The sequence below is a fragment of the Sorghum bicolor genome, chromosome 3 (genome assembly GCF_000003195.3).
Source record: "Sorghum bicolor cultivar BTx623 chromosome 3, Sorghum_bicolor_NCBIv3, whole genome shotgun sequence".
NCBI classification, from domain to species: Eukaryota; Viridiplantae; Streptophyta; class Magnoliopsida; order Poales; family Poaceae; genus Sorghum; species Sorghum bicolor.
Window position 1 is genome coordinate 61287638 of NC_012872.2, and position 23235 is coordinate 61310872.

Consider the following 23235-nt stretch of genomic DNA (forward strand, 5'->3'; position numbering starts at 1 on the left):
AGACATAAATTTGGGCTAACAAAACTCAGCGAATTTTATCTGTTGCCATCTGTAATCAAGTGCCTTCTGCGGCCGGGGTAGCGCCGCCTAGGAAACGTCTCCTCCTCGCTACCGCTGCCGTTTCCGTCACTCCTAGTCCTAGGGGGTGTATCTACCGGAGATAAAAGGAGAGAGGACCTATTCTTTCCTCACAAATTTATTTCTAGTTGCTTAGGTTTAGTTCAAATAATTTTTTTTGATAAAATTAGATATTGCAGGTGTCAATTTTATCAGGCGACAGTCAATCTGCCTCCTTTATCAACGGAGGGGGTGCTTTAGGGCGTTCCCAAGGAGAACAGCTACTTCAGATTATTGATCTCATCGTGAATGGTCGTGGGAAAAAAAATCAAAGTTTCAAGGTAATGAATTTACATCTTATATTGTACTCCAATGATACAACTGCTGATATTCTATCATCGATTCAAATACGTTTTGGAATTGTTCCGAAGCGTTGGATCCAGTGACATGTCTAATATTTTTGGCTTGGTCGTTGAATTTAGCGTAGAGACTGCATTTTAATTACGATGTTCGAGGGAAGCCATTAGTGAAGAAGATGATAGACGAATCTTGATAGAATATTATGTACTTTAGATTTTAGATTTTTTTTATATAATTTGGATTTATTTTTTGTGCGCCGAATTTTTATCACCGCGAGCCCGCATAACAACTGGGCCTCCGAGTTCTCTGGCCGAGGTGTGTGCTGCACGCTCGATTTGGGTACGACTGAACAAAAGAGACGCTATCCACTCAAAAAAAAAAAAAACGCTAGGCTAGGCTTCGGAGGCTTCTGCAGTGTATTTTCCATCTGACCATTGCTGTGCGTCAGCTCGGAACGAATTCGGCGTTCAGACTTCAGATTGTGATGCAGGTAATATGAACGCAGGAAGAGCACACGCTCCAGGCACTGCGATCATGCCATGGCGCAAAGTTGATCCAGAGAGAGTCCGAATGCAGCGCAGGGTTGGGCGCAACCGCGCAAGGCTGCAAGGAGTAGAGATTCAGGACTCTAGAGCAGGCGCGCCATCTGCTCGACAGAATGCCTGTGCTGAACACGGCACGGAAGGTGAATTTTCTTTGCTCCGCTTCCTTCCTTGTTTTGCATTTATTAATTAAGTACTGGGCAGAGAATTCACGGATCCAAGCAGCTGGTTTTTATCATTAGCTTGGGTAAACTAACACGGATCTATACAGCATCCACACAAATATATCACAAGCACGTCAGCGATATGAAAATATTTGAATTTCTAATCCTTTCTGCAAATGCGGGGTGGTTAGAGTCTGGGATGATCCATGACAAAGTAGTAACCCAGGGCCACCGGAACCGCAACTATCATTCCGAGAATTATCCTGCCGGATGAGAGAGATCTCAGTTAGTTCTTTCACCACGTATAGCTTCTTAATCTTAATAATCATAGGAGTAAGATGTACTCACGCAGTGCTCAGAATATCTGCATGCACATTGTACTCTTTGGCAAACACAAATGGCACTATTCCTTGAGGTAGAGCTGCCTGCACAGAGTCTTGGCAAGTCAAGCGTCATGTTCATCGTTGAACTCCCCACTACTTTTGTTGTCAACTAGAATGGATGATATAGAAGAAAAATTGAAAAGTACTAGAATGTACCTGTATTATGGCCACCTTCAGCAAAGTTCCACGCATCCCGATTGCATAGGAAGAGACCACCATCAAGGCTGGTCCTAGGAAGAATCTGATGCCTAGTGATAGTAGCATTTTTTTGGTCCCACAGGCCACAATTTTAGTTTGTAGGGCAGTGAAAAGTCCTGCAATAGAAAATAGTCAGAAGGCCTAAATTTATCTGCATATATGCTACTTGTAGTCTGCAACAAATTCGCACCTAAGCTGAACATTGCCATCCCTAGCCCTCCATCTGAAAGTATTCTTATGGAATTGTTAACAATTGATGGTAACTGTATTCGCCACCTGCAGGATATGTTATGCCGTAGCACAAGATGACTTTCTGCATCCCAAATTAACAGCGTAAACTCAGTTCATAAACTCGTGTTCGTACCTGAAGCTGATCAGTGCCCAGATTAGGCCGATTAGGCTTGCATACATGTTGGGATTTGTCACTAGCTTCTTACCGACCACCAGTAAAAACTGAAAAGCACCATAACATCTTGCCGATACTCTTTTTTCTTGTCCCTCTTCGTGTCTTTGCTGCATAGGTCCTGTAGTCCCTGATTCTGCTTCATCTTTGAAAAATGACATGGGATAAGTATTGTTCAACTAATTCTCGCATTAAGTTAAAACCTCAGAAGATAAGTTGAAATACTTGCTTTATAGGTGCACACCAAAAGTCCAAAATGTACATTTAAGCATGGGATAATTGAGAAAAGTCGGCAAAATGTTTAAGACACATATACTATGATAAAAGATGAGCTCTATTACAGTATACAAGTCTTAAGTATATTACTCTAATAAATCGCTAGACATAATGATATTTTCATGGCCATTTTTTGTGACCTGTATCACTTCACAATGCCCCTTCTATATCTGAAACTGTTTTGAGATAGTTTTTCAATCTGACATGTAAATGTATATAATAGGTAAAATAACTGCAAGATTATGAACTGTTCTTTTTTTTGAGGGGTTATGAACTGTTATATGAAGGATGGCTTCTGGCTGCAGATAAGGACCCTTCTGTCTGTTTTCTTTAATTTTTTTCTGTAAAATCAAATAGGTAGACCTTCCTGCCTATTCTCTTTTCAGTAAATAAATGAAGGAGAGCTCCATGTATTTCATCATATTATGGTTGCAGCGTACACAGATAGGACTTATGCAGCTAGAATAGTATTTCACTTTACAAATGAACATTTACTTTTGCCCGAGACAGGCAGTGTCATATTACTAGCTACGTGCTCGCTGCTTGGTTATGGTATATTTGGAAGAGCACAGTCGCCTGATAGAACATTCCAGAATTGAATCATATATCATCTTAGCATGGTTATTTTCATTCAAGCGCACTTATCATTTGGTCATCTACTCCGCTTCATTTATTTGAGTTAGTAAGATCTAGTTCTCACAGAAGGAACAACAGAGGTAGTGAGATCTATAACATCTTCAGACCAATGTTGATGAGTATAACCTGTTTAATTTTGTCCGACATTGAGATTAAGACCAAAAAAAGGGAATAACTGACAAAAAAATCTTTTAAATCATATGCCTGCCAAACTTGAATAGCAGAAGCAAATTCAGATGTCAATATTAAAAGATGCAGCAAAGAGGTTCTTACTTGTAGTTTCAGATGATGTTGTGATAGCCATTCCTCTAGCAGCCCGAAACTCAAACAGAAACAGCAGAAGTGTGTACCAAATTAGGCTTTGTAAGGCAACTATCTGACTTAGCAGCTTCACAGCTTCATCCCCATACATTCCTTTCAGCAATGGGATTCCAACAATCAAGGTATTTGGCAGTGTTGATAAAGAAAACCCTGTAATCAGCCAATCAAACTTCTCCTTGCAACATGCTTTAGAGATAACTGCAAACCCCAGTAAGGAGAGCGATTTCTGTAGGATGTCTGAGAATATGAGCTTTAGGTTCATGTTGTAAGGATTGTTTGTAGAGAGGATCTGGAAAGAGAGTAAAGGAATGGAAAACTTTGCCACAAACTTGTTGATACCAGAGCACTGCTCTGGGGTGAATAGCTTCCACCATTGTATGGATAGGTAGGCCACTATCATAGCTACATACAAGGGAACTGTTTCTTCAAGAACATGGTAGATGGTTGGCCAAGAGATCATAATGGAGGGACCTGAAGAACACTCCAAATGTCTTACCCAATCTGAGTCTGTAAGGTTTCTGAAAGCACTGTAGCTGTCTTATATAGACATAGACAGAAGCCAGGGACCGTGCAAACTTTTTCACGCATGTTTTAGCTTAGCAGAGCCTTTGAGATTGCCCAAAATGCCCATGCTGGATTAAAGCTAGTTGCATTCCCATTCTTATTACCTGGACTGGACATTTGAACTTCCTTTATGTGCAGGACCCCTTTTTCTTGGAGCTGAAATGTGTGCAGTTCTTTTCCTTTGAGTGAACAATGGCAGCGAATTGACCATATTCATATGTGGAAATATATGTAAAGTAAAATGATTACTTAGACCAAATATCTTTCCGCACCTTGATTCATCTTTTCTCAACCTAATAAAGTCCTTTATTGTTTTGTTTATCTGTTGTACTATAACAATAGTGAAAGTGCAATTCAGAATATTTGCTAAATATATGACCTTTTGCTATCTTAACTTTATCTTGTTGACTGGATGAACGTCTGAAGCTCGACATATGGTCACATTAATGACTCAAAGAAGAATCAGGCATATAATCTCATGAACTTTTAATCTTTCTAGTGACCTTGAGCCATATCTGCAGAAAAGGCACTCCTCTGTTTTGTTGTTTTTTGAGGGCAAAGAGGCTGTTTATGTCATTATCTGTCCCATTGTCGGTCTGAACTGAACTCGGGTGTCGCTGTCACGGATGTCTCAAATGAGGTGTGAAATCAACCCGTGTCTAACGGGCTGTGTTCCTCTCTTGTGCAACCATTTGTTCTGCCCGTGATATCTTGTTAGTATGAGACATCCGGCAGCATGCTCAGCAGTAAAATGACCAAGGCATGTGCCCCTACAGTTGAAAGCAGAGTAGCATTTCTTTCCTCTTCTCCTTTCGTTCATGATCAGAGGAATTACACTTTGGAAAAAGATTATTGGGAGACAATTCCAGCAAATGATACATGAGCTTTGGCATAGCTTATCGGGCTGGTAATTCGCTGTTCTTCAGCGATAAATTCTTCTAGCAGCATGCACTGTTATGAATTATGTTTTTACACATGATGATATTCTAGTTATCTACCTGTTCTTTTCCAGACTGAATGATCTGTACCGTTTACAACCCCACTACCCCAGTGACAAACGGGGATCTTTCTGCTGGTAATTACACACGACCCTGTGGACTCTCTTCCTGAATTAGATGAATTTTGAAGCAGTATTTTCCATCTGTCCCTGTCTTGAATGTATACCATCTCGATACATCATCAGTGTGTGTATGTGTGTGTCCTTTCAGGTTCGACGTCATTTTCTCCTTGGAATATATTTTTTTTTTAAAAGAGAGAAGAGAATTCGCCTCAGCTTCCAGCAACGCACTGCCATTCCTGTGAAGCCGATAAGGCGAAGGCAAGAATAAAGAAGTTAATTGCGGAGGAAGCAACGGAGAGATGGGTGGGTACATGTACAGTGGCATCAGGTTTCTCTTGCTCCACCATTTATGGGAAAAAGGCCCGAATGAGTGCTCCGGTGAAACTCGCTTTGAGGCCATGGCATTTTTGCCTCGAATAGCAGCAGCGCTGCGCATCGCTCCTTTGCCAAAGGCTCTCGGCCGGCCTCCCGTTTACCGCCGCTCTCTTCAAGCGCGCGTCACCGTCACCGGATGCAGATGGTTCTCTGTCAAAGAAGCTGCGGTTGGTTGGTTTGGCGATGGCAACGCCTGCAAAGATAGCAGGTGCCATCCTGTGGATTGATCTTGCAGAGTCTGCCCCCAGGCTGTTCTCCTTTTATCTTTACAACAGCTCATGTTATCTTGTTGGTATGAATCAAACTCAAGTCTTGATGCTCACAAGTTAAAATGGCGTTACATACAGCATATATGTTTGTAAAAGAGGACATTGTAGTTCTGTGCAGTGTTTTGTCTATTTAAGCAAAATCAGAAATATTGATATTAGAACTTGCGATATAATACATCAGTTTTATACAATGCAATCTGTCATGGGGATCGGTTCTTTCGTTTTGGATGAGGACATAGCATGTTTACTGTACTTGTGTGTACTATACCGTTTGGTTCAGAGATGCATTTCGAGTGGGCTAAGGCCAGTCTTAATGCATAGTTTCATGTCACAGTTACCAAGACTATAGACTAGGTAACCGAGCCATATGAGTTTTATGGGGATGAAACTCCTCTCTCATATGATGAAACTCTTTCATTTAATAACACTGCCAAATCAACAATTTTGCTTATGTGACACCCTATTTAATGTGCATGACACTCTAATGAAACATGCATTGAGACTAGCCTAACCCGACAAGCAAACAACTTTGTCGGACTCATGTCAGTGGTGTTTCTGTCCTGTGGATGTATAGGTGGCAGCCCTTGCAAGCTCTCAGTGCAGTTTGCCCATTCAATTTTTTTGATCTTGCAGGGTGACAGGGATTCAGAGAGCATCTGCTTTGCCCTTCTTGCTCTTTTGTGCATGTCTGTCAACTTTCTTTTTCCCCCCCTGAAACCTCGATGCATGTTTTCCATGACCTTTTTTTTGTTTAATAAATACAAGAAAAGGAACAATCTACGGGCTAGATCTTTCCGCAGTTTGGAATGTGAAATGGACAATCTAAGCCCTGCAGAGCCTTGTCCGGTCATGCACCGGATTTCACTGTTGTTTCAGCAGCGTGCCACAGGAACAATCACGCCCCTGGATCTGGGACTTCACCTGCTCATATCATGTGCCACCTCCGCCTGTGCTGTGCATGAACGCAAGCTCACAGGATTTCGGCACCAAATCACGCTGCCAATGGTGGGCAACGATCGATCCACAGCTCTCATCCAGGCTGGTGTAGTACGACGATGGATGGGACGTAGGCGTGGGACACACAGCGCGCCGGCCAAACTTTGCGCCGCCGCACGTCGCGCGCCAGACCAGACCACCTCCCGGCTCCCACGGGCCACGCCGTGAAACGGACCCGTCGCCGGCGGCACGAGCTTGCACTGCTGCAGCGACGTTCGGACGCGCTTGGAGGACGTCGAGCGGAGACACAGACAGCAGCTCTCCATAGCAGGCCGGCAGCCCATTTCCCATCGGCCGGCCCAATCCTCACCGCACTTCAAAACGACAAGGCACGGGCGGCCGCACGGGGCACCCGACGGGTCCGAGTCCGACCACCAAACGAGCATGCACCAGTCCAACTCCACCAACCCAATGCCACCGCTGCTCCGTCTCCGTGACCCAACCGCGCTGCTCCCGTCCCACTCCCACCTCCGCGCGCTCCACGCGCACCTCCTCGTCTCGGGCCGCCTCGCCGCCTTCCTCGCCTCGCTCGCCTCCTCCAACCACCTCCTCCCCTACGCGCGCCTCGTGCTCCCGCGGCGCCCCGCCACGCTGCTCGCCCACAACGCGCTCCTCCGCGCGCTCGCCCGCGGGCCGCGGCCGGGCCTCGCGTTCGCCGCCTTCCGGGACCTCCCGCTCCCGCCCGACCACTACTCCCTCAACTTCCTCGTCCGCGCCGCCGCCGCCCTGGCGGCCTCGGCGGCGGAAGAAAGGCCCGCCGTGTGCGCCGCGAGGCTGCAGGCGGTGTCCGCGCACGGGGCCGCCGTCCGCTGGGGCCACGCGGCGGACCCGCACGTCCAGAGCGGGGTGCTCTCCATGTACGCCGCGCTCGGGGACGTGGCCGCCGCACGGGCTGCGTTCGCGGAGATCGCGTGCCCGGACGTTGTGTGCGTCACGGCGATGGTGGGCGCGCTCGCTGCAGGCGGAGACGTGGACGCCGCGCGCGGCCTGTTCGACGGAATGCCGCAGCGGGACCACGTCGCGTGGAACGCCATGATCGCCGGGTACGTGCACGTGGGCAGGTCGAGGGAGGCGCTGAGGCTGTTCGACGAAATGCTAAGTGCTGGCACCACCGTTGGTGAGGCGACGCTGGTCTCTGTGCTCACTGCCTGTGCCCAGATAGGCGCATTGGACCGTGGTAAGTGGGTACACTGGTACGTGCGCAGTCGAGGGATGCAGATGTCGGTCAAGCTTGGCACCGCGTTAGTTGATATGTATTCCAAGTGTGGTGCGGTGGTGACAGCGATGGAGGTGTTTGAGAGCATGGCTGAAAGGAATGTTTATACCTGGACAAGTGCGGTTAGCGGCCTTGCGATGAACGGCATGGGCGTCGAGTGCCTTCAGCTGTTCAAGCGCATGGTGAGTGCAGGAATACAGCCTAACGGTGTCAGCTTTGTCGCAGTGCTCGGTGGATGCTCTATTGCTGGGTTGGTAGACGAGGGACGAGCATGTTTTGACTCGATGGTCAAGTATGGAGTTGATCCTTGGCCAGAACACTATGGCTGCATGGTTGATCTCTATGGTCGAGCTGGGCGTCTAGACGATGCCATTAATTTCATCAATGCCATGTCAATGGAGCCACATGAAGGTGTGTGGGGAGCTCTACTCAATGCTTCTAGGATTCATAACAGAGTTGACTTGGGCGAATATGCATTAGACAAGCTCTTGGCAATTGAGTCTGAAAATGATGCAGCTCATGTCCTGCTGTCCAACATCTATGCGGAATCACAGAATTGGAAGGGCGTCTCCAGGGTTCGAGGCATGATGAAGGCCAAGGGAGTGAAGAAGGTGCCTGGGTGGAGCACTATTGAGGTTGATGGCAAGGTACACGAGTTCTTTGCTGGAAGCAAGTCACACCCAAGATACAGTGAGATCGAGCTGATGCTTGCAGAGATGAATCGGAGGCTGAGACTGCAAGGGTACACTGCGAACACCAGAGAGGTTTTGTTTGATATTGAGGAAGAGGAGAAAGAAGGCGCCATCTCCTTGCACAGTGAGAAGCTAGCACTGGCCTTTGGGTTGATCGCCTTGCCAGAAGATGTGGAAATTAGGATTGTGAAGAACCTAAGAGTATGCAGGGACTGCCATGATTACACCAAATTGATATCTAAGGTCTTCAACAGGGAAATTGTAATGAGAGATAGGAATAGGTTTCATCATTTCAAGGGTGGGGAGTGCTCATGTAGGGATTACTGGTGATCTTTTATCTGTTTGGCCCAAGGTCTTGAACAAGGAGATTATAATGAAATACTAGGAAATAGGTATAATCTTCAAAGGATGGAGAGTGCTCCTGTAGGGATTACTAGTGATATTTTATCTGTTTGGTGAATTGTCTTAAATTCAATTTTGACGATCCATTCACATTTATAGGTGGCAATATTGACGCTTCAATCAAATCTTCCCAACTTCATCTGATTATTAATAAAAATAACATACAAAGCTCGATACAAATATGTAAGACAGTAGGATATATTATATACAAATGCAAGCGTATTAGCTGATCTGTCATTTTGATCATCTGCATAAACCATAAAAGCAAAAGCACATGCTGGGGCAGCCTAACAAAAACCTGAGGACAATCATGCCACAAGGCATATAAACAATGTTTTTCTCTCACAACAAATCAGCATCAAACAGGACAGCTAAACCTGTTTGGCTTAATCCTTACTAGTGCAGACTAATTGTAGGTTTTTTTTGGGTGGCGGGTTTTGTAGTTCCCAGTGGAGGATGATGTATTTTATTTTGACTTTGGCTTTGATGAAGCCACATATACAGATATTTACGTAGTCTAAATCACAAGGTCGAAATAAGAAGGCCAAATTTTACAGGCGGCAATGTAATATTTTGATGGTAAATTGGAAAGAAAGGAACATATAAACACAGTGTCATAACTCATAACCATCAATAGCTAATATAGTTAACATCCTGTAGAGAACTTTTAGTACAGCTTAAATTAAAAATCACCACTGAGAACCTGCACCACGACCCTGAGGGCGGTAACCTTGTGGACCATATCTGCCAGACTGGTTTGTATGCTTTGGAAATGTCTGATTCACAGCTTGCTTGATCAAATCCTTTGCGACTTCAATCTGCTGCTTATTCCCAGTAACACGTACAATTCTTCCCGTCGATGTAACACCCTCTAGAGGAATTTTGGGTATGAACTCAATACGAGCACCAGATTTGAGCTGCAAGTCTTTAATTGTCTCACCCCTTTTTCCGATAATGAGACCGATCTTGTTATTGGGAACTGCCATATCAAATTGCTCTGATCCAGACTGTCCACTTCCAAATCCTCTAGCAGCTTCAGCCTCAGCTATGACACTCTCAATAAGCTGCTCAGCTTTATCAACGCTTCCAGGTTTTCCAACTAGTAAAACCGACCTTGTCAGGGCATTTGAGTCCACATCGGCGTGCTTAGCGATTTGGATCCATGCACCCGAGCTCTTTTGCAAGTTCCTGATTGTCTCGCCAGCTTTTCCAATAAGGACACCGACCTTGCTGTTGGGCACTTCGATCGTACGAGAAATCTCCTGTGCAGCAGCTTCTGCAACTGCAACACGTTCCTGCTGTGGAGCTTCAGCTGCTGCTTCAAGCGGCTTCTCATCAGAACCCGCCTGCGAATCCGGAGCAGGAGCGGCCGTGCCATCGTCATCACCATCCATCGCTGCGCCATCGGTCGGAGCAAGAGCAAGCTTATCCTCCGCGGCTGCGGGCTCCTCCACATTCACGGAGGACCCATCGTTCTGTTGCTCAACCCCTGTGGCGGCGTCGGGCTCGCCGTCCACGCGCGGGTGCTTGGCACCCTCCTCGCCGGTGCCGTTCGCCTCCGCGTCGGCGCTGACCTCCTCCAGCTTCCGCTTGTTATCGACTTCGGCCGTCGCGGCCTCCTTCTGCAGCGCGGAGACGGCTGAATCAACGGGCGCGGGATGCTTCTCGGGAGCTACTACCTCCGGAGGCGGCGTTGGCGGCGGGGCGTCAGCGTCCGCCATGGGGGACGAAAGGATTAGGGTTTGAGGGTTTTCGCTCTTTCCCATATGAAACATTAAATATAGATTAAAAAATAATTAATTACATGATTTGTATATATTTTATGAGATAAATCTTTTAAATCTAATTAATCTATAATTAAATACTAATTGCTATACTTACAAATGTGCTAGACCTAAAACTTTTTTCGCGAACTAGACAAGGCCTAAGAATGTAACTTCAATGACCGTGGAATTACACAGTTTACATATATTTTGTGAGATAGATCTTTTAAGCCTAATTAGTCTATAATTGAATACTAATTGCTATAGTTATAAATGTGCTACACCTATTTTTTTTGCGAACTAGACAAGGCCTAAGAATGTAACTTCAATGACAGTGGAATTACACGGTTTACATATATTTTATGCGACAAATCTTTTAAGCCTAATTAGTCTATAATTGAATACTAATTGTTATAGTTATAAATGTGCCCAAATGTGCTACACCTAACTTTTTTTCGCAAACTAGACAAGGCCTAAGAATGTAACTTCAATGATAGTGGGTCTCCTAACCCTTTAGGAGCTTATGCACCCTCTGTCCACGGGCTCACCAAAATCAATGGAAAACTATTCAAGCGAGGCTCTCACCCCACCGATGATGTTTTAAAAAATTCATACAGATGGACTTGATTTATATTAAATGTACAAAGTTGTGATGACATTCATCAAGGATAGCCCATTGCATAACATGTTTATATTAATATAAGAGTAGGTACAATAATAATATTATTGCCAAGTAAATGCCGATGTAGAGAAAAGTAAGAAGAGCTCGACTTTTATAGTCTCAGGTAAGCAACAAGCTAGACACAAGAGCTTATGTAGTGTTAGGCCTAGATATCAAGTAAATGTGGGGAGGATTATTAGAATAATGTACGGCATGCATAAAACTAGTAGTATAATAATAATAGTAAAGTTTGTAAAAAAAAACTCAGCACCATTACTCAATAGTAATGTCCTAACTCATCGTAAATGTTAGGAGGGTTTCTTTTTTAACTATTAGGAGCATATTTGATCATATGCAAAAAGAATATGAGACACACAAAGGATTTCTGGCATCTAAAAAAGATGACCTGGATAATTAAAGAGCAATGACCAGGAATAATTGTTTGCTTGAGCTTATCTACCGAATTTGCTAGTCATTCAGCAGTATTTTTTTCTCATAACAAATACTTTCAATCATAGCTTATCAGCCAAAGAACATAGATTTAAGGAGAGAAAATCAAACATTGCTTACGTACTACCTCCACTGTCCTAATATATAAAGTGTAAACACTTTTTACTTTTCTATAATAAAAAAGACATGCTCTCCCTATACATACGTGCATTGATATAGTAATACTAGCGTTGAGAAAGAATTAAATAAATTTTTTAGTCTTTGAATTAGAGATGGTACACCTTATGTACTAGGGCCTTGTTTAGTTCCGAAAAGATTTCGGATTTCAGTACTGTAGCACTTTCGTTTGTTTGTGACAAATATTATCCAATTGTAGACTAACTAGGATCAAAAGATTTGTCTCGCGATTTCCAACTAAATTGTGTAATTAGTTTTTGCTTTCGTCTATATTTAATGCTTCATGCATGTGCCGCAAGATTCGATGTGACAGAGAATCTTGAAAACTTTTTACTTTTTGGGGTGAACTAAACAAGGCCTAGGAGAAATTTTACAACAACACTACACGAATCAAGACCTCTTTCCAATGCATTAACTCTACGAACATAATTGGATGCCCCGTGTTACATGTAGGGGTGTAATATTTTGATGGCTGATTGGAAGTAACAGATTAGTAGTGTGATAGCCATCAATTACTTAGGTCAGTATCAGTGAGAGTTTTATAGAATCTTATGGACATTAAATATACAGATATGTCATTGTATTTAGAAAGAAAGAGATGATAAAAGTTTCACGGGAGCATATAGAGTTTTATGGGAATGAAACTATTTTGCACTGTTTTCAACATATGAGAGTGTTAGAAACTAGCATGAAACTCCCACCGAGACCGGCCTTAGAGCAACTATAACTGCTTGATTGTTCTTCTTGTGGAGGCTATTTTAGAAATTGTATAGTAAAAAGTAAGATTCAACACCTGTGCTATCTAATTTAATAAAATAGAAGTTGGCTATCCTTTAATTTTCGGTGACCATATATAGCTAACCACAAGCTATATGACTATAAAATAGCAAGGTTGTTGTAAATGTCTTCTTTTTTAAAAAGTTTTCTAGTTTACAAAATGACTAAATAATAGAATTTAGCAACTAGTTTTAGCTAAGCTATTAGAGTTGATCATCCCTTAAAGAATTTTTAGTACAACTTAATTTAGTTCAAAAACACAGAGATGGACTGTCTGTCATTCAATATATTTTTTTTACAATAAATCCACAATCAGTACTTTCTGCTATGGCTTTTTAGGCAAGAGTCATAAGTAATGCCCTAATCCCTCGCTAATATTAGGAACAGAGCCAAGGAGGTTGCTCTAGGAACCTACCTATCCAGCGAGGCCCTAATTCTTAATATTAAGAGCATAAGTTTTAAAATATATTATACCACAATGGAGAAACTTAATTTTCCTCTTTATTTTAAAAGGGAACGAGTATTGCTTTGTACTACTAGAGATCAAATAACAGCACATGCCACCACCACTGATAACTGTGCTAGTAATTTAGAAGAGATGTACAGAACTGTATATCACACATTCACACTTTTAAAACGTTGAGAAGGAAGTTTTCACCTCCTATTAGAATATAGACTGCAATTATTACAATTCAATTAACTTGAATTTTGAGAGTGACATAGAGTTCTGACGGCAACTACTTTTGCCTCTGTCTTTGCCTTTAAGTATACTCAGATTTCTTCAAAATAAAGGTAAAACTGTTGCTACCTCATGAGACCCAGCCAAACTTCTTCATGACATCCTTGGTTCTCTTCCGAAGCCTCAGGAACACGATGACCATGCAAGCCAGCACCCATGGTGGGAAGCTCACGGTGCCCAGCTTAGATGACTGAAGCCACTCTGGCATCTTGGCCTCCTTCAGTAGCACTGCTGCTACCACAGTCATAGCAGCCACCCCAATCACCATCTTCGTGATGGGCTTCAGCAAAGAATCCTAAACCATCATCAAACATACAAACGCATCATATGAGGAGAAAATTGGGTATTTGTCATACTCAGACCTTATATAGGCGAAGGTATGCTAATCAATTGCTAAATCAAGGAACAAGTAAGGTGAGGCGAAATTGATGTGTGGTGGTGTTTGTGCGTGCTGCTTCTAATATTACCTTGGGCTCGCCGTCTAGGAAGATCGTGGAGCCAGGGGCGTAGGTGAGGAGGGAGCGGCCGTTGCGGGGGTTGAAGCGGATGGCGACGCCGCGTTTGCGGGCGGCGGGGTCGAAGGCGAAGACGGACTTGAGGCCGTGCTGCTCCAGGATGTCGCCCACCTCCAGCTGGTCCTGCGTATACCCGCCCAGCTGCGACCGGAAGACGGCCACCGGACGCCCGCGCCGGAACAGCTGCACCTCCAGCTCCGGCGCCGCCCCTGATCCGGGCTTCCCGTCTGAGGAAGGGGCCGTCGCTGGAGACTCCTCCTGGATGGCGTCGTCGCTGGTCTCCGCGGCGACTGCTGGCGCCGGCGCCGGCGCCGCCGCCCTGTCAGCTTCCGACTCCATCTCGATCGGGTTCAGGGGAACGGAATCTGGTGCTCTGGCCGTCTCTCTCGTGTTTGAGATACCAAGGTGCTAACTGCTAAGTAAAGTTCTTAACGGGCTGGGCCTAAACTTGGCAAAGGCCCAATAATAAAATCATTTGATATATTCCTCTAAGTTTTTGTTAAAAAAAAAATACACAAGGCATAAAACCTCCATGAAAGAAAACAAAAAGAAAAAGTATGATGCATTTCACCTCTTATATGCTTCTACAATTGTTGTACTACAGAGCACAAATTGCATTGACATTTGGCGAGAAAGTTTTGTAATTGACAAGATAGTAATTTGATCATCAAACCTCTGAAATTAATTCATGATCAGGACTAGTCCTCTCCAGCTGCAAGCCCAGACCATCGACGACGTTGTAAATCTCAGCTGACCTCGGGTGATACGTATCCTGTACCAGGAACCTGTGCACCTCACCGTCTAGCTCGATCCAACTGTAGGCAGACAGCTTCTGCAAGTTCTTGCTCCTCATCAGGTCTCTGATCTCCCTAACATCGCCCCAGAGCCCTGCGTCAGCATAGATATTGGAGAGGAGAACGTAGATCGACGAGTTATTGGGCTCCAGTGCCACAAGCTTGCCTGCGGCGAGCTTGGCAAGCTCAACGTCCGCGTGGGCTCTGCAGGCGCTGAGCAGCGTGCTCCAGATCACTGCGTTCGGTTCAACTTCCATGTCACAGATGAACTTGTAGGCTTCCCACAGCCTGCCAGACTTGCAGAGGAGGTCCACTATGCAAGCACAGTGCTCAACTTGAGGAGAGACATGTTGCTTCTTCTTCATCTCTTCGAAGAATGCTATGCCTTTGTCTACCAAGCCAGCATGGGTGCATGCTGTCAATAGCGCGACAAAGGTGACCTCATTGGGCTGAATCCCATCTCCTACCATCTTTCTGTACAAGGCGATCGCATCTTCTGCAAAACCGTTCAGTGCTAGGCCTCTGATCATGGAGTTCCAAGTAACGACCACCTTCTGTTCCATCCGGTTGAAGACACTGCGAGCTCTGGCAACATGCCCGCACTTGGTGTACATATCAATCAGAGCAGATCCAAGATAGCTGGTTAGTGGCAGTGTCTGACTCTCGATATAGTTACCAATCTGTTCTCCAAGTTCATCAGAACCCAGCTGAGCACAAGCAGACAATACACCAACAAGAGTAACTTCATTTGGCTTGCAATTGGTTGCCTTCATCCTCTCAAAGAGCTCAAGAGATTCATGTGGTCTCCCATTTTGTGAATAACCAGCAATCATGGTGCTCCATGCTACGACATCCCTTCGTGGCATCCGATCAAACTCGTGACGTGCCTCGTCGATAGCACGGCACTTGACGTACATTTCCATCAAAGCAGTGTGGACTATCACGTTCTGCAAATCCTCCTCCCTAATCCACGCCCTTGCCCGCCTTCCAGTATCAAGATCACCAGTCTTGGCGCAAATGGAGAACACCGTTGTAATAGTGATAGCATTTGGACTTGCACCCTCGCGCAACATCTGATCAAACAATGTCAATGCTTCGCGGAACTCTCCACCATGCGCATAGCAGGCAATCATCGAATTCCAGGAAGCAGATGTCCTTCTCGGCATACTATCGAAAAGCCTCCTTGCCTCCTCCACATCCCCTGATTTGGAGTACCCAGTGATCAAACAATTCATCGGTATTGGATCCTTCACCGGCATTTCCTTGAAGGCCATCAAAGCTGAGTCCATGTCCCCATTCTTGGCGTAGAAATCGACCAGAGCAGTCTGCACGAACACATCTCCTAGCATCCCACGCACAAGGGCATGGCAATGCGTCTGACTGCCCTGGCAGGACGCTGCCGACTGCGCACAGGACTTTAGGACAAGCGGGATGCAGCCTGACGGGATAGCACCGCCCCTGCGGTGCAGCGAGGAGACGACCTCGATGAACTCCTGGTGTAGCGAGAGCTTTGAGAGACCAGAGAGGAAAGCGCAGCACAGGGCAGCTGTCGGGCGGGGCACCACGTCGAATAGGTGGCGTGCGGCGCGGTAGGTGGACGCGTTAGAGAGGAGGGCGTGGAGCGGTCGGGTCTTGAGGAGGCGCGCGAGGTCAGCAGGCAGGTGGGGCTCCGTCGGCGAAGGTAGGCGGGAGGCTGTGGGAAGTTTGGATGAGCATCGGTAGTGATCGGCGGCGGCGGTGTTCGACGCCTCTGGAACCGGCTCGGCGTCGGCGTTGTAGCAAGGGGCGCCCCGCGAGGCCTCGGAGCGGGCCGGGGAGGAGCCCGGCGAGACGCGGGAGGCGGCGGCGGGCTCGCCAATGCAGGGCAGCGGGATCGGGAGCTGAGGGAGGTGGTCGGCGCGGCGCATGTTGGTGCTCCCGCAGGAGGAGACGCCGTCCGGGACGGAGGCAGCGGCCGCCATCTTCTTGGCTTCTTGCTCTGCTCCTTGCCCCTCCCCTCTTCTTGGTTAGTTCCAGAGCGCGCGCTCGCGTTGCGCCGTTGTGTCTGCGCTTGTACCTTTGAGCCGAACGCCAGGCTATCGGCGGGAAGCACCGTCTTGCGGGCAATGCAATCGCGGTTGCGGGTCTTTAGTCTTACGGCCGTCGCGCTGGCGAGGGGCGTTTAGGCCCCGTCCCTACCTCCCTATATTTCCCAATACATTTGCTATACAAATATATTACATGATTATATGGTATCATAAATATTATTACCTTTTTATAGATGTGTAGCTACGTTTAAAATTGATTGACCTTTTGAAGAACAATATGTGCAGTCTTTTTCGTACGGAGGAAGTAGTAATTAGGCATTTGCAACAAAAGAAAAGTCACATAAAATAGATTTTGATCTTTAATTTCTCTAACAATATTTGGCTATTTGCTCAAAAAATTAATAAATACCATGACAGGCCTTTTGAATACAATCATCTTAATTTGAAATTTATGTCCTGACTTTATATACAATTTGACTAATTATTAGTCAAAGTATATAAAATTTTCTTTTTATGTAATGGACAAAATATGTTTTATCAGAGTATGTGAGAAGTAATGGGGAATGGCAAAGCGAAAATTGCAGTTTGCACAGGTAGGGGGGCTACAGTAGATTTTTGTTTAATCTTCAAACAGCAAAAATTAACCAGCTGTTAAGGAATTTTAGCCCTTTTTTTTTCTAAAAGCACGGTTAAATCACAGACAATTTTATACACCTACATATATTCACTATTACAAACATATGCATATAGGAGTAGTGGAGTACAACCTGTTAGGAAAAAGCTTTTTGGGGTGAATTTTGTTATCTATGTAAGACATTTCTGTTTAAGAAAACTGTTCTAGAAACCACTGTTCTGTTATGGCTAATTGTAAATTTTTTAATTTTCTCATAATTGATGGTTCGTCTCAAACACTGAAGTTAACAGCAAGGCCAACTGGATGATGTTATTCAGTTAATGCAGTCCTAACATCAGCTTACACAGGCATAGTTCCTTCAACAAGAATCGTGCAATATACAATGACACAAGGCACTAGTGGTTGCACATGAACCTACGACAAACTGAACCAGAATCACAACTTCACAAGGTTGTTCAATACAACAAGAATATCTCTCTTTACATCGCAGGAGACTTAAAAGGGGCAAGATCATCGAGTTCATCCAGCTAAGTTTCAGAGCATTGCACAATTCAATTCAAGTGGAAGATTGGTTGCCTCTTCAGCGCTTCCACTCAGCTTTGATTGCTCTACCTGCCGATGTAAAAAAAAGAGAGAGAGAGAGAGAAGGAATGTCCAAAAAAGAAAAGAAAGGTTGTTAGTCCAGACATTTCGGTTTAATATTCCAAACTATTCAAGATAAATTCTTTCTGAACATGATGGCAAAATGAATACCATAAATCAATAAGCCGAATTTAAAAGACTATTAACTTGTAGTCAGTTGAGAAACACTTCTTTTAAATTCTTATCATTTGCAGAATTGTATCACTTGAAAGTTGAAAATACAGGTCATTTCTTTTTTTACACCATCCCTCTCACTTCCTTGTATGTGTCAGTAAAGAGAGCGAGTGAGTTCAAACTTACTCTTTGTGCTGGAAGGAAGAGAGTGGCGTCGGGTGAAACCATTCTTCTCTGCTGATGAATCAGAATCCAGCCTTGGTGAATTCTGGGCTCGCAGTTTCGCCTTTGCGGACTCCGTCGCAGCCATATAGCTTGGCTGCCTTGGCTGAACAGGAGTAGCGTGAGTCCCATTTTCTACATATTCTGATTTGTTGGGGAATGAAGACTTCCTCTTGCTAGTTCTAAGGCTTCCATTAGACAGGTTCTCTTCCTTGGACCTTGCTTCCTCTTTCTTCCACAAAACATTGTCTTCAATATCAATGTTTTGCAGTGGCATTTCTTCAACTGCTGGAGCAACAACAATGGGATCATCAACATTTTCTCCTACAGAAACCGAATCCAGCTGAATTTCCCGGTCACTTTTCAAACCAGGTACCAAGTCCAAGCTATCCATATTTGAATATCGTAACAGATGATCACTGTCAGAGTATTCTTGAGTTTCAAGAGGAAATGAAGCCTCACGTGTATTCTCACATTGAATACCTTGATGGTCAGAGATCCCATTCATGAGACTAGGTGTCTTTGAGATTTCTACCACAGGATTAGATTCCTTTGGGACATCAGCTGTAGAATCACATACCTTCGAGGAATCAACCCTGGAACTAGATATCTTTGAGGCTTCAGCCATCGAATCAGTTACCTTCCTGAGGTTCCTTTTAACCTTTTCAAGTTCAGATAACTGGCTATCTGGTACTGAATCAGCAGGGAAGCTAGAGATTTTCTTTGGATTCCGCTTTACTTTATCAGATTCACCAGATGTATGGAAACTCCCAGCGACAGCAGCAGAACCCTTCCGAATGTTGCGCTTTAACTTGGCTGATTCAGTTTCCATTGCATAACTAGCCTTCTTTACCAGTGGTTTCCCATCAGCAACTCTTTTGGGTTGAAAAGCAGGTTTCCAGATGCATCCTATGGTCCATCTCTCAAACCAGTTGTAGGTTGAATTGGGATCCCTCTTGTCATATTGGAAGTGAAGAGGTTCTAGCACAATTGGTGAAGACAGAAGCTGCAGAATATGAAGATGAGTTAGAACAACCTTGGAATATGTAAAGGGGATGTAAATGGAATGCAACGGATTGCTAACATTTTACATTTCTTAGGGAGGCCACAATGTTGCAGAAAAGGGTAATAAGGAAGCTTATTGTCCAGATTGCCATTGTGAGTGTAGATAGTAGTTCAAACCAACAATAGTGCTGCTACAGGTTCATAAATAATAACAATACAAAACATGTAATATCTCTTCCACTGTATCTCTCCCCCTGGTGCAGTAGATGCCCATGACACGGGTGGAAGGAGCTGGTGGTTGAATGACATTGGTTTTTTATTAGACATGGCCACAGACATAGGTCCAACCCGTGTTGCCTTGGTGGGTAATAAACGTTGCTGATGCCCTTATTATAAAAAAAAAGGAACAAGACAAATGTCGTTTTTTCTTGGATATTATATAACCAATCCATTAGTACATTAGTAATATTTGAAAAAAAAATAATACCTTCCGAACATAAGCATTTGAAGACAGCTTCTCTTTCCATGCATCAGATGATCCAACACCCTGAAAAGTACAAGCAACATATTTTATTTTTTTTCTTCAAAATTTCATAGAAGGATATTAAACAGCAATGTTGCATAGAACCATATGCAACAAACACCACGCTGACTTAAAAGAAGAGTAATGATGCAAACAAAATGTAAATTTGTGCTCAACAAAGAAACTTACCCCAAAGTTATGCTGCCCAAGCTTCACATTGAATTGTGTGTGACCACCAGAGAGTCTAACATTTCTTCCACGAACAAGAGCCTGAAACTTCACAATCAACCATGTTGTACGAAGGGTTGATACAGCCTGCCTCCTTACAAGATGCCCTCGAATCAGTGCCTGAAGTCTTATGATACCTTTTAATGTACGGAATGACCTTCGTGCCTGCACTAGAAATATCGCAACATTAGTCTGTGCTACAGACCTACAGACTACAGTACTTGAACTTGAAATGAATACATTGCAGGATGGCATCTCAATTACGCAAAAAATTGTACAATAAATAGTTTTATGATATGCAGGGTTCAAGTCAAAATGCAGAAATGTGAATATAGCCATCAAATCGGTGTCTGGGACACTGCGATGGGCGCTTCTGTAATCTGCCAAGGTAATAGTAGTTAACAATGACCAATGACCAATGATGAGGTACAATCAAGTCAACCACTCAGCTCATCAATTTATTAAAGATTTGCACTACCATTTCCATTCCAAAAAAATTCTGTCTAACAGAAATCGCGACAAAGCTTTTGCCGTCCTTTCTTAAAAAAAATCCATTAAAAAAAACAACACGAGTGGTTCCACATAATGATTCAGTGAAACAATGAGTAACACTGCAGAATGCTGCAGATGCATCAGAGAGTTGCTGAAACAATATTAAACCAGTTTTTTGGGGAAAAAACTATTACCAGGTAACCACGAAAGGCTGCCTGTGCCTTTGCTGCAGCTTGGTCTTCTCCCAGCTGACTAGGAGACGATGATTTGGGCTCAACAATACTTTGGTTCTGCAGATCTTGTCGCGCTTCCCTATCACTGACATTTTCAGCCATCACATTGACAGCTACATTCTTGTGGATGTTAACTAGTACCGGCTCAGAAATCACAGGAGAATTCTCAGATAATGTGCGGTCCTCCCCAGTTGAATATCTGTTGTTATCAGCCTTCTAAAAAAAATATGGTTCAAAGGTCAGGGAAAGGGGAAGGAAGAAACAAAATATACAATATGGATAAAGGAGAAAAAAAAGGAAAACACAAGGACATGCGTCAGTTTGCACGTTTTTAGAGTCATCCAGTAAGAAACAGTAACTAGTAACGGGAATTTCAACCTCTGCAACTGAAAATATAAACCGGATGCCCTTGTGTGCATTCAGGTTATGGACAAGTGGCATTAACCTCAAAGTTTGACCATAGAAAAACAGCTACCGACAAGAATTGCACAAAAATAGTAACTACTTCTGAGAAGTAAACACTAAGTAGAATTCCAAAAGCTAGCTTCAGTGCGTACATGGGGTAATCTAAACAAGGATTGCACAAATGAACTGCAAATCCTCGGGGGAAACTAAAGCAAAGAGTAAATTCAAATTTATGGAAGTACTTACCGATTCATTCACCTTGGTAGAACCTGACTTGGTAGATTTCTTCCCCAAAAGCACCGATTTGATCCACTTCCCCGGTGACTTGCCCATAGTAGCCTAAAGCACTCAACACTGGAATTGTAGAACCTGTAAATAGAGGAGCTTCCATCAGTCCACAGATCTATACCAGTATACCACAACCGACTCTGTTTTTGTAAAATAAAAATAGAAGAAAAATGTTTGCATAACCGTAATCTCGCTAAACGGAGCATTAGTCGTCTAACAAGCTTACAGCATTAGCTTCCGAAGTGGTAAAAAAACGAAGCTGAAAAGATCGTTAGAGGAGAAGCAAGGCGTCCAAATGTAGCTGAGAGTCGCCGAAATGCAGTGGCCGAAAAGGCGAAAACGGCACTCAGACCCCGACTCCCGACCCCCGAGCAATCAAAGCTCACTAGCTCAGAGTCTCGGACCAGCAGAAAGAGAAGAAAAGCACCAAGAGGGACGCACTCAGCTCGCACACGGATCTGGCCAATCGAGCACAGCTCCACGCAAAGCCACGAAATCAAGCGCTAACGCCGCAATCTAGCCCGTAATCAGCGCGGACATAAGCGACGAATGTAGCTCGGAAATTAACCTGAAACAGCGGCGCGGAGCGGGGCGCGCGTCGGTCGGCCTGTGGAGTGGAGGAAGCACGCCAACTGCTCGGCGAAACGCCTCCCGCCGTCTCCCTGTCCCTATCCAGCGACCTACCTACCCTTCCTTCACTCACGCGGTCACGCCCCCAACCTCCAATCCATGGGAGAGGCGGAGACGGAGGTATTTTGTTGGTTGGAGTAGTAGCTGGCGGGGAGCGTCAAGTGGAGGTCTGCAGGTGGAGTGAGCTCTCACTAGCTCAGCTGCTCAGGCTAGCTCGACAAAAAAGGCCGGGGAGAGAGAGAGAGAGAGGGAGAGACAGGGAGCGCGCGCGAGCCAGCGCACGGGTCCCGCACGGCGACACAGTCTTATCCACTACTACCGACCCATTCAAGGACACCGAGCAGAAGGCCCAGGAAAACCTGGGACCGCATGTCAGTGATGAGGGTAGGTACGGGCAGCGTGAACTACGTTTCGGAACGCTGCGGGGCGTCGCCTTTTGCAGACGAGCTAGCCCGAGTCGTCCCCACCCGGGGCGGTATATGGGCGAACCGACGGTGGGCCCGACGAGCAACCACGGCCCCGCGGGACCGCGTGTCAGCGAGGCCCATGCGTGGTCGCGTCCGGTGCGAAAAGCCGAAAAGCGCGGGAGCCGGGTGCCGCGGGGTCGTTTCCCTGCGCGGGATGCTCAGGTTAGCATCTTAATATAATCCGCGCTTTGGATTAGGATTTACCAGTCCGAGAAGCTACTAATTTTGACCGCTGCTACTCCTGTCCCTGTGGAGTGTCAGAGTGTGGACTGTGGTTGACTGCTGTTCGCGGTAACCGCGAGGCGGCCAGAAGATTCTCTTCCAGTCAGGTAGGCCTTGTTTAGTTTCGAAAAGTGAAAAGTTTTCGGGACTGTAGCACTTTTTTTTGTTTGTGACAAATATTATATAATCATAGACTAACTAAGATCAAAAGATTCGTCTCGTGATTTACAGCTAAACTGTGTAATTAGTTTTTATTTTCGTCTATATTTAATGTTTCATGCATGTGCTATAAGATTCGATGTGACGAGAAATC

At 44.9% G+C, this 23235-nt stretch overlaps 6 protein-coding genes and 1 long non-coding RNA gene across 11 annotated transcripts; 2 read left to right on the forward strand and 5 right to left on the reverse strand.

Moving 5' to 3' along the window:
- LOC110433834 lies at positions 56-5799 on the forward strand. 2 transcript variants are annotated; one of them, XR_002451184.1, is made up of 4 exons: positions 56-398; positions 908-1102; positions 4043-4979; positions 5113-5799. It is a non-coding gene; the product is annotated as an uncharacterized LOC110433834 (long non-coding RNA). The 2 variants fall into 2 exon arrangements; XR_002451183.1 differs by having other exon boundaries at positions 58-398; positions 4917-4979.
- LOC8069793 (probable auxin efflux carrier component 8) lies at positions 1168-3849 on the reverse strand. Its single transcript, XM_002458359.2, has 6 exons — positions 3293-3849; positions 2069-2252; positions 1895-1980; positions 1663-1820; positions 1472-1548; positions 1168-1386 (listed from the first exon to the last, which is right to left on the reverse strand). Exons 1-6 carry the CDS (start codon positions 3798-3800, stop codon positions 1311-1313), a joined length of 1089 nt encoding a protein of 362 aa, XP_002458404.1. The 5' UTR covers positions 3801-3849; the 3' UTR covers positions 1168-1310.
- Positions 6972-9034, forward strand: LOC8069794 (putative pentatricopeptide repeat-containing protein At5g40405). Its single transcript, XM_021456609.1, has one exon. It carries the CDS (start codon positions 6989-6991, stop codon positions 8840-8842), a length of 1854 nt encoding a protein of 617 aa, XP_021312284.1. The 5' UTR covers positions 6972-6988; the 3' UTR covers positions 8843-9034.
- LOC8059182 (far upstream element-binding protein 1) lies at positions 9604-10635 on the reverse strand. Its single transcript, XM_002458360.1, has one exon. The coding sequence runs from the start codon at positions 10633-10635 to the stop codon at positions 9604-9606; it is 1032 nt and encodes a 343-aa protein (XP_002458405.1).
- LOC8069795 lies at positions 13291-14442 on the reverse strand. Its single transcript, XM_002458361.2, has 2 exons — positions 13949-14442; positions 13291-13776 (listed from the first exon to the last, which is right to left on the reverse strand). The coding sequence occupies exons 1-2, from the start codon at positions 14333-14335 to the stop codon at positions 13552-13554; spliced, it is 612 nt and encodes a 203-aa protein (XP_002458406.1). The 5' UTR covers positions 14336-14442; the 3' UTR covers positions 13291-13551.
- LOC8069796 (pentatricopeptide repeat-containing protein At1g08070, chloroplastic) lies at positions 14413-16908 on the reverse strand. Its single transcript, XM_002458362.2, has one exon. The coding sequence runs from the start codon at positions 16749-16751 to the stop codon at positions 14664-14666; it is 2088 nt and encodes a 695-aa protein (XP_002458407.1). The 5' UTR covers positions 16752-16908; the 3' UTR covers positions 14413-14663.
- On the reverse strand, positions 17743-22450 carry LOC110433958 (protein IQ-DOMAIN 31-like). 4 transcript variants are annotated; one of them, XM_021457208.1, is made up of 7 exons: positions 22172-22450; positions 21562-21684; positions 20872-21123; positions 20147-20350; positions 19922-19981; positions 18394-19435; positions 17743-18063 (listed from the first exon to the last, which is right to left on the reverse strand). In XM_021457208.1, the coding sequence occupies exons 2-7, from the start codon at positions 21646-21648 to the stop codon at positions 18032-18034; spliced, it is 1677 nt and encodes a 558-aa protein (XP_021312883.1). In that variant the 5' UTR covers positions 21649-21684; positions 22172-22450; the 3' UTR covers positions 17743-18031. The 4 variants fall into 4 exon arrangements, with proteins under 4 accessions (XP_021312883.1, XP_021312881.1, XP_021312884.1 ...); XM_021457206.1 differs by having other exon boundaries at positions 20872-21126; positions 22172-22448; XM_021457209.1 differs by lacking the exon at positions 22172-22450 and adding an exon at positions 21830-22090.

Coding starts and splice junctions, on each gene's coding strand:
- LOC8069793 (XM_002458359.2), bottom strand. CDS start 3,800: ATGATCTCTTGGCCAACCATCTACCATGTTCTTGAAGAAACAGTTCCC. Junction 1,821..1,894: donor GATGGCAATGTTCAGCTTAG/GTGCGAATTTGT, acceptor TTTCTATTGCAG/GACTTTTCACTGCCCTACAA. Junction 1,549..1,662: donor TGAAGGTGGCCATAATACAG/GTACATTCTAGT, acceptor GACTCTGTGCAG/GCAGCTCTACCTCAAGGAAT.
- LOC8059182 (XM_002458360.1), bottom strand. CDS start 10,635: ATGGCGGACGCTGACGCCCCGCCGCCAACGCCGCCTCCGGAGGTAGTA.
- LOC8069795 (XM_002458361.2), bottom strand. CDS start 14,335: ATGGAGTCGGAAGCTGACAGGGCGGCGGCGCCGGCGCCGGCGCCAGCA. Junction 13,777..13,948: donor TCCTAGACGGCGAGCCCAAG/GTAATATTAGAA, acceptor ATGATGGTTTAG/GATTCTTTGCTGAAGCCCAT.
- LOC110433958 (XM_021457206.1), bottom strand. CDS start 21,648: ATGGGCAAGTCACCGGGGAAGTGGATCAAATCGGTGCTTTTGGGGAAG. Junction 19,982..20,146: donor TTGGGCAGCATAACTTTGGG/GTAAGTTTCTTT, acceptor TGTACTTTTCAG/GGTGTTGGATCATCTGATGC. Junction 18,064..18,393: donor TCTTCCTTCCAGCACAAAGA/GTAAGTTTGAAC, acceptor TTACATCGGCAG/GTAGAGCAATCAAAGCTGAG.
- LOC8069796 (XM_002458362.2), bottom strand. CDS start 16,751: ATGGCGGCCGCTGCCTCCGTCCCGGACGGCGTCTCCTCCTGCGGGAGC.
- LOC8069794 (XM_021456609.1), top strand. CDS start 6,989: ATGCACCAGTCCAACTCCACCAACCCAATGCCACCGCTGCTCCGTCTC.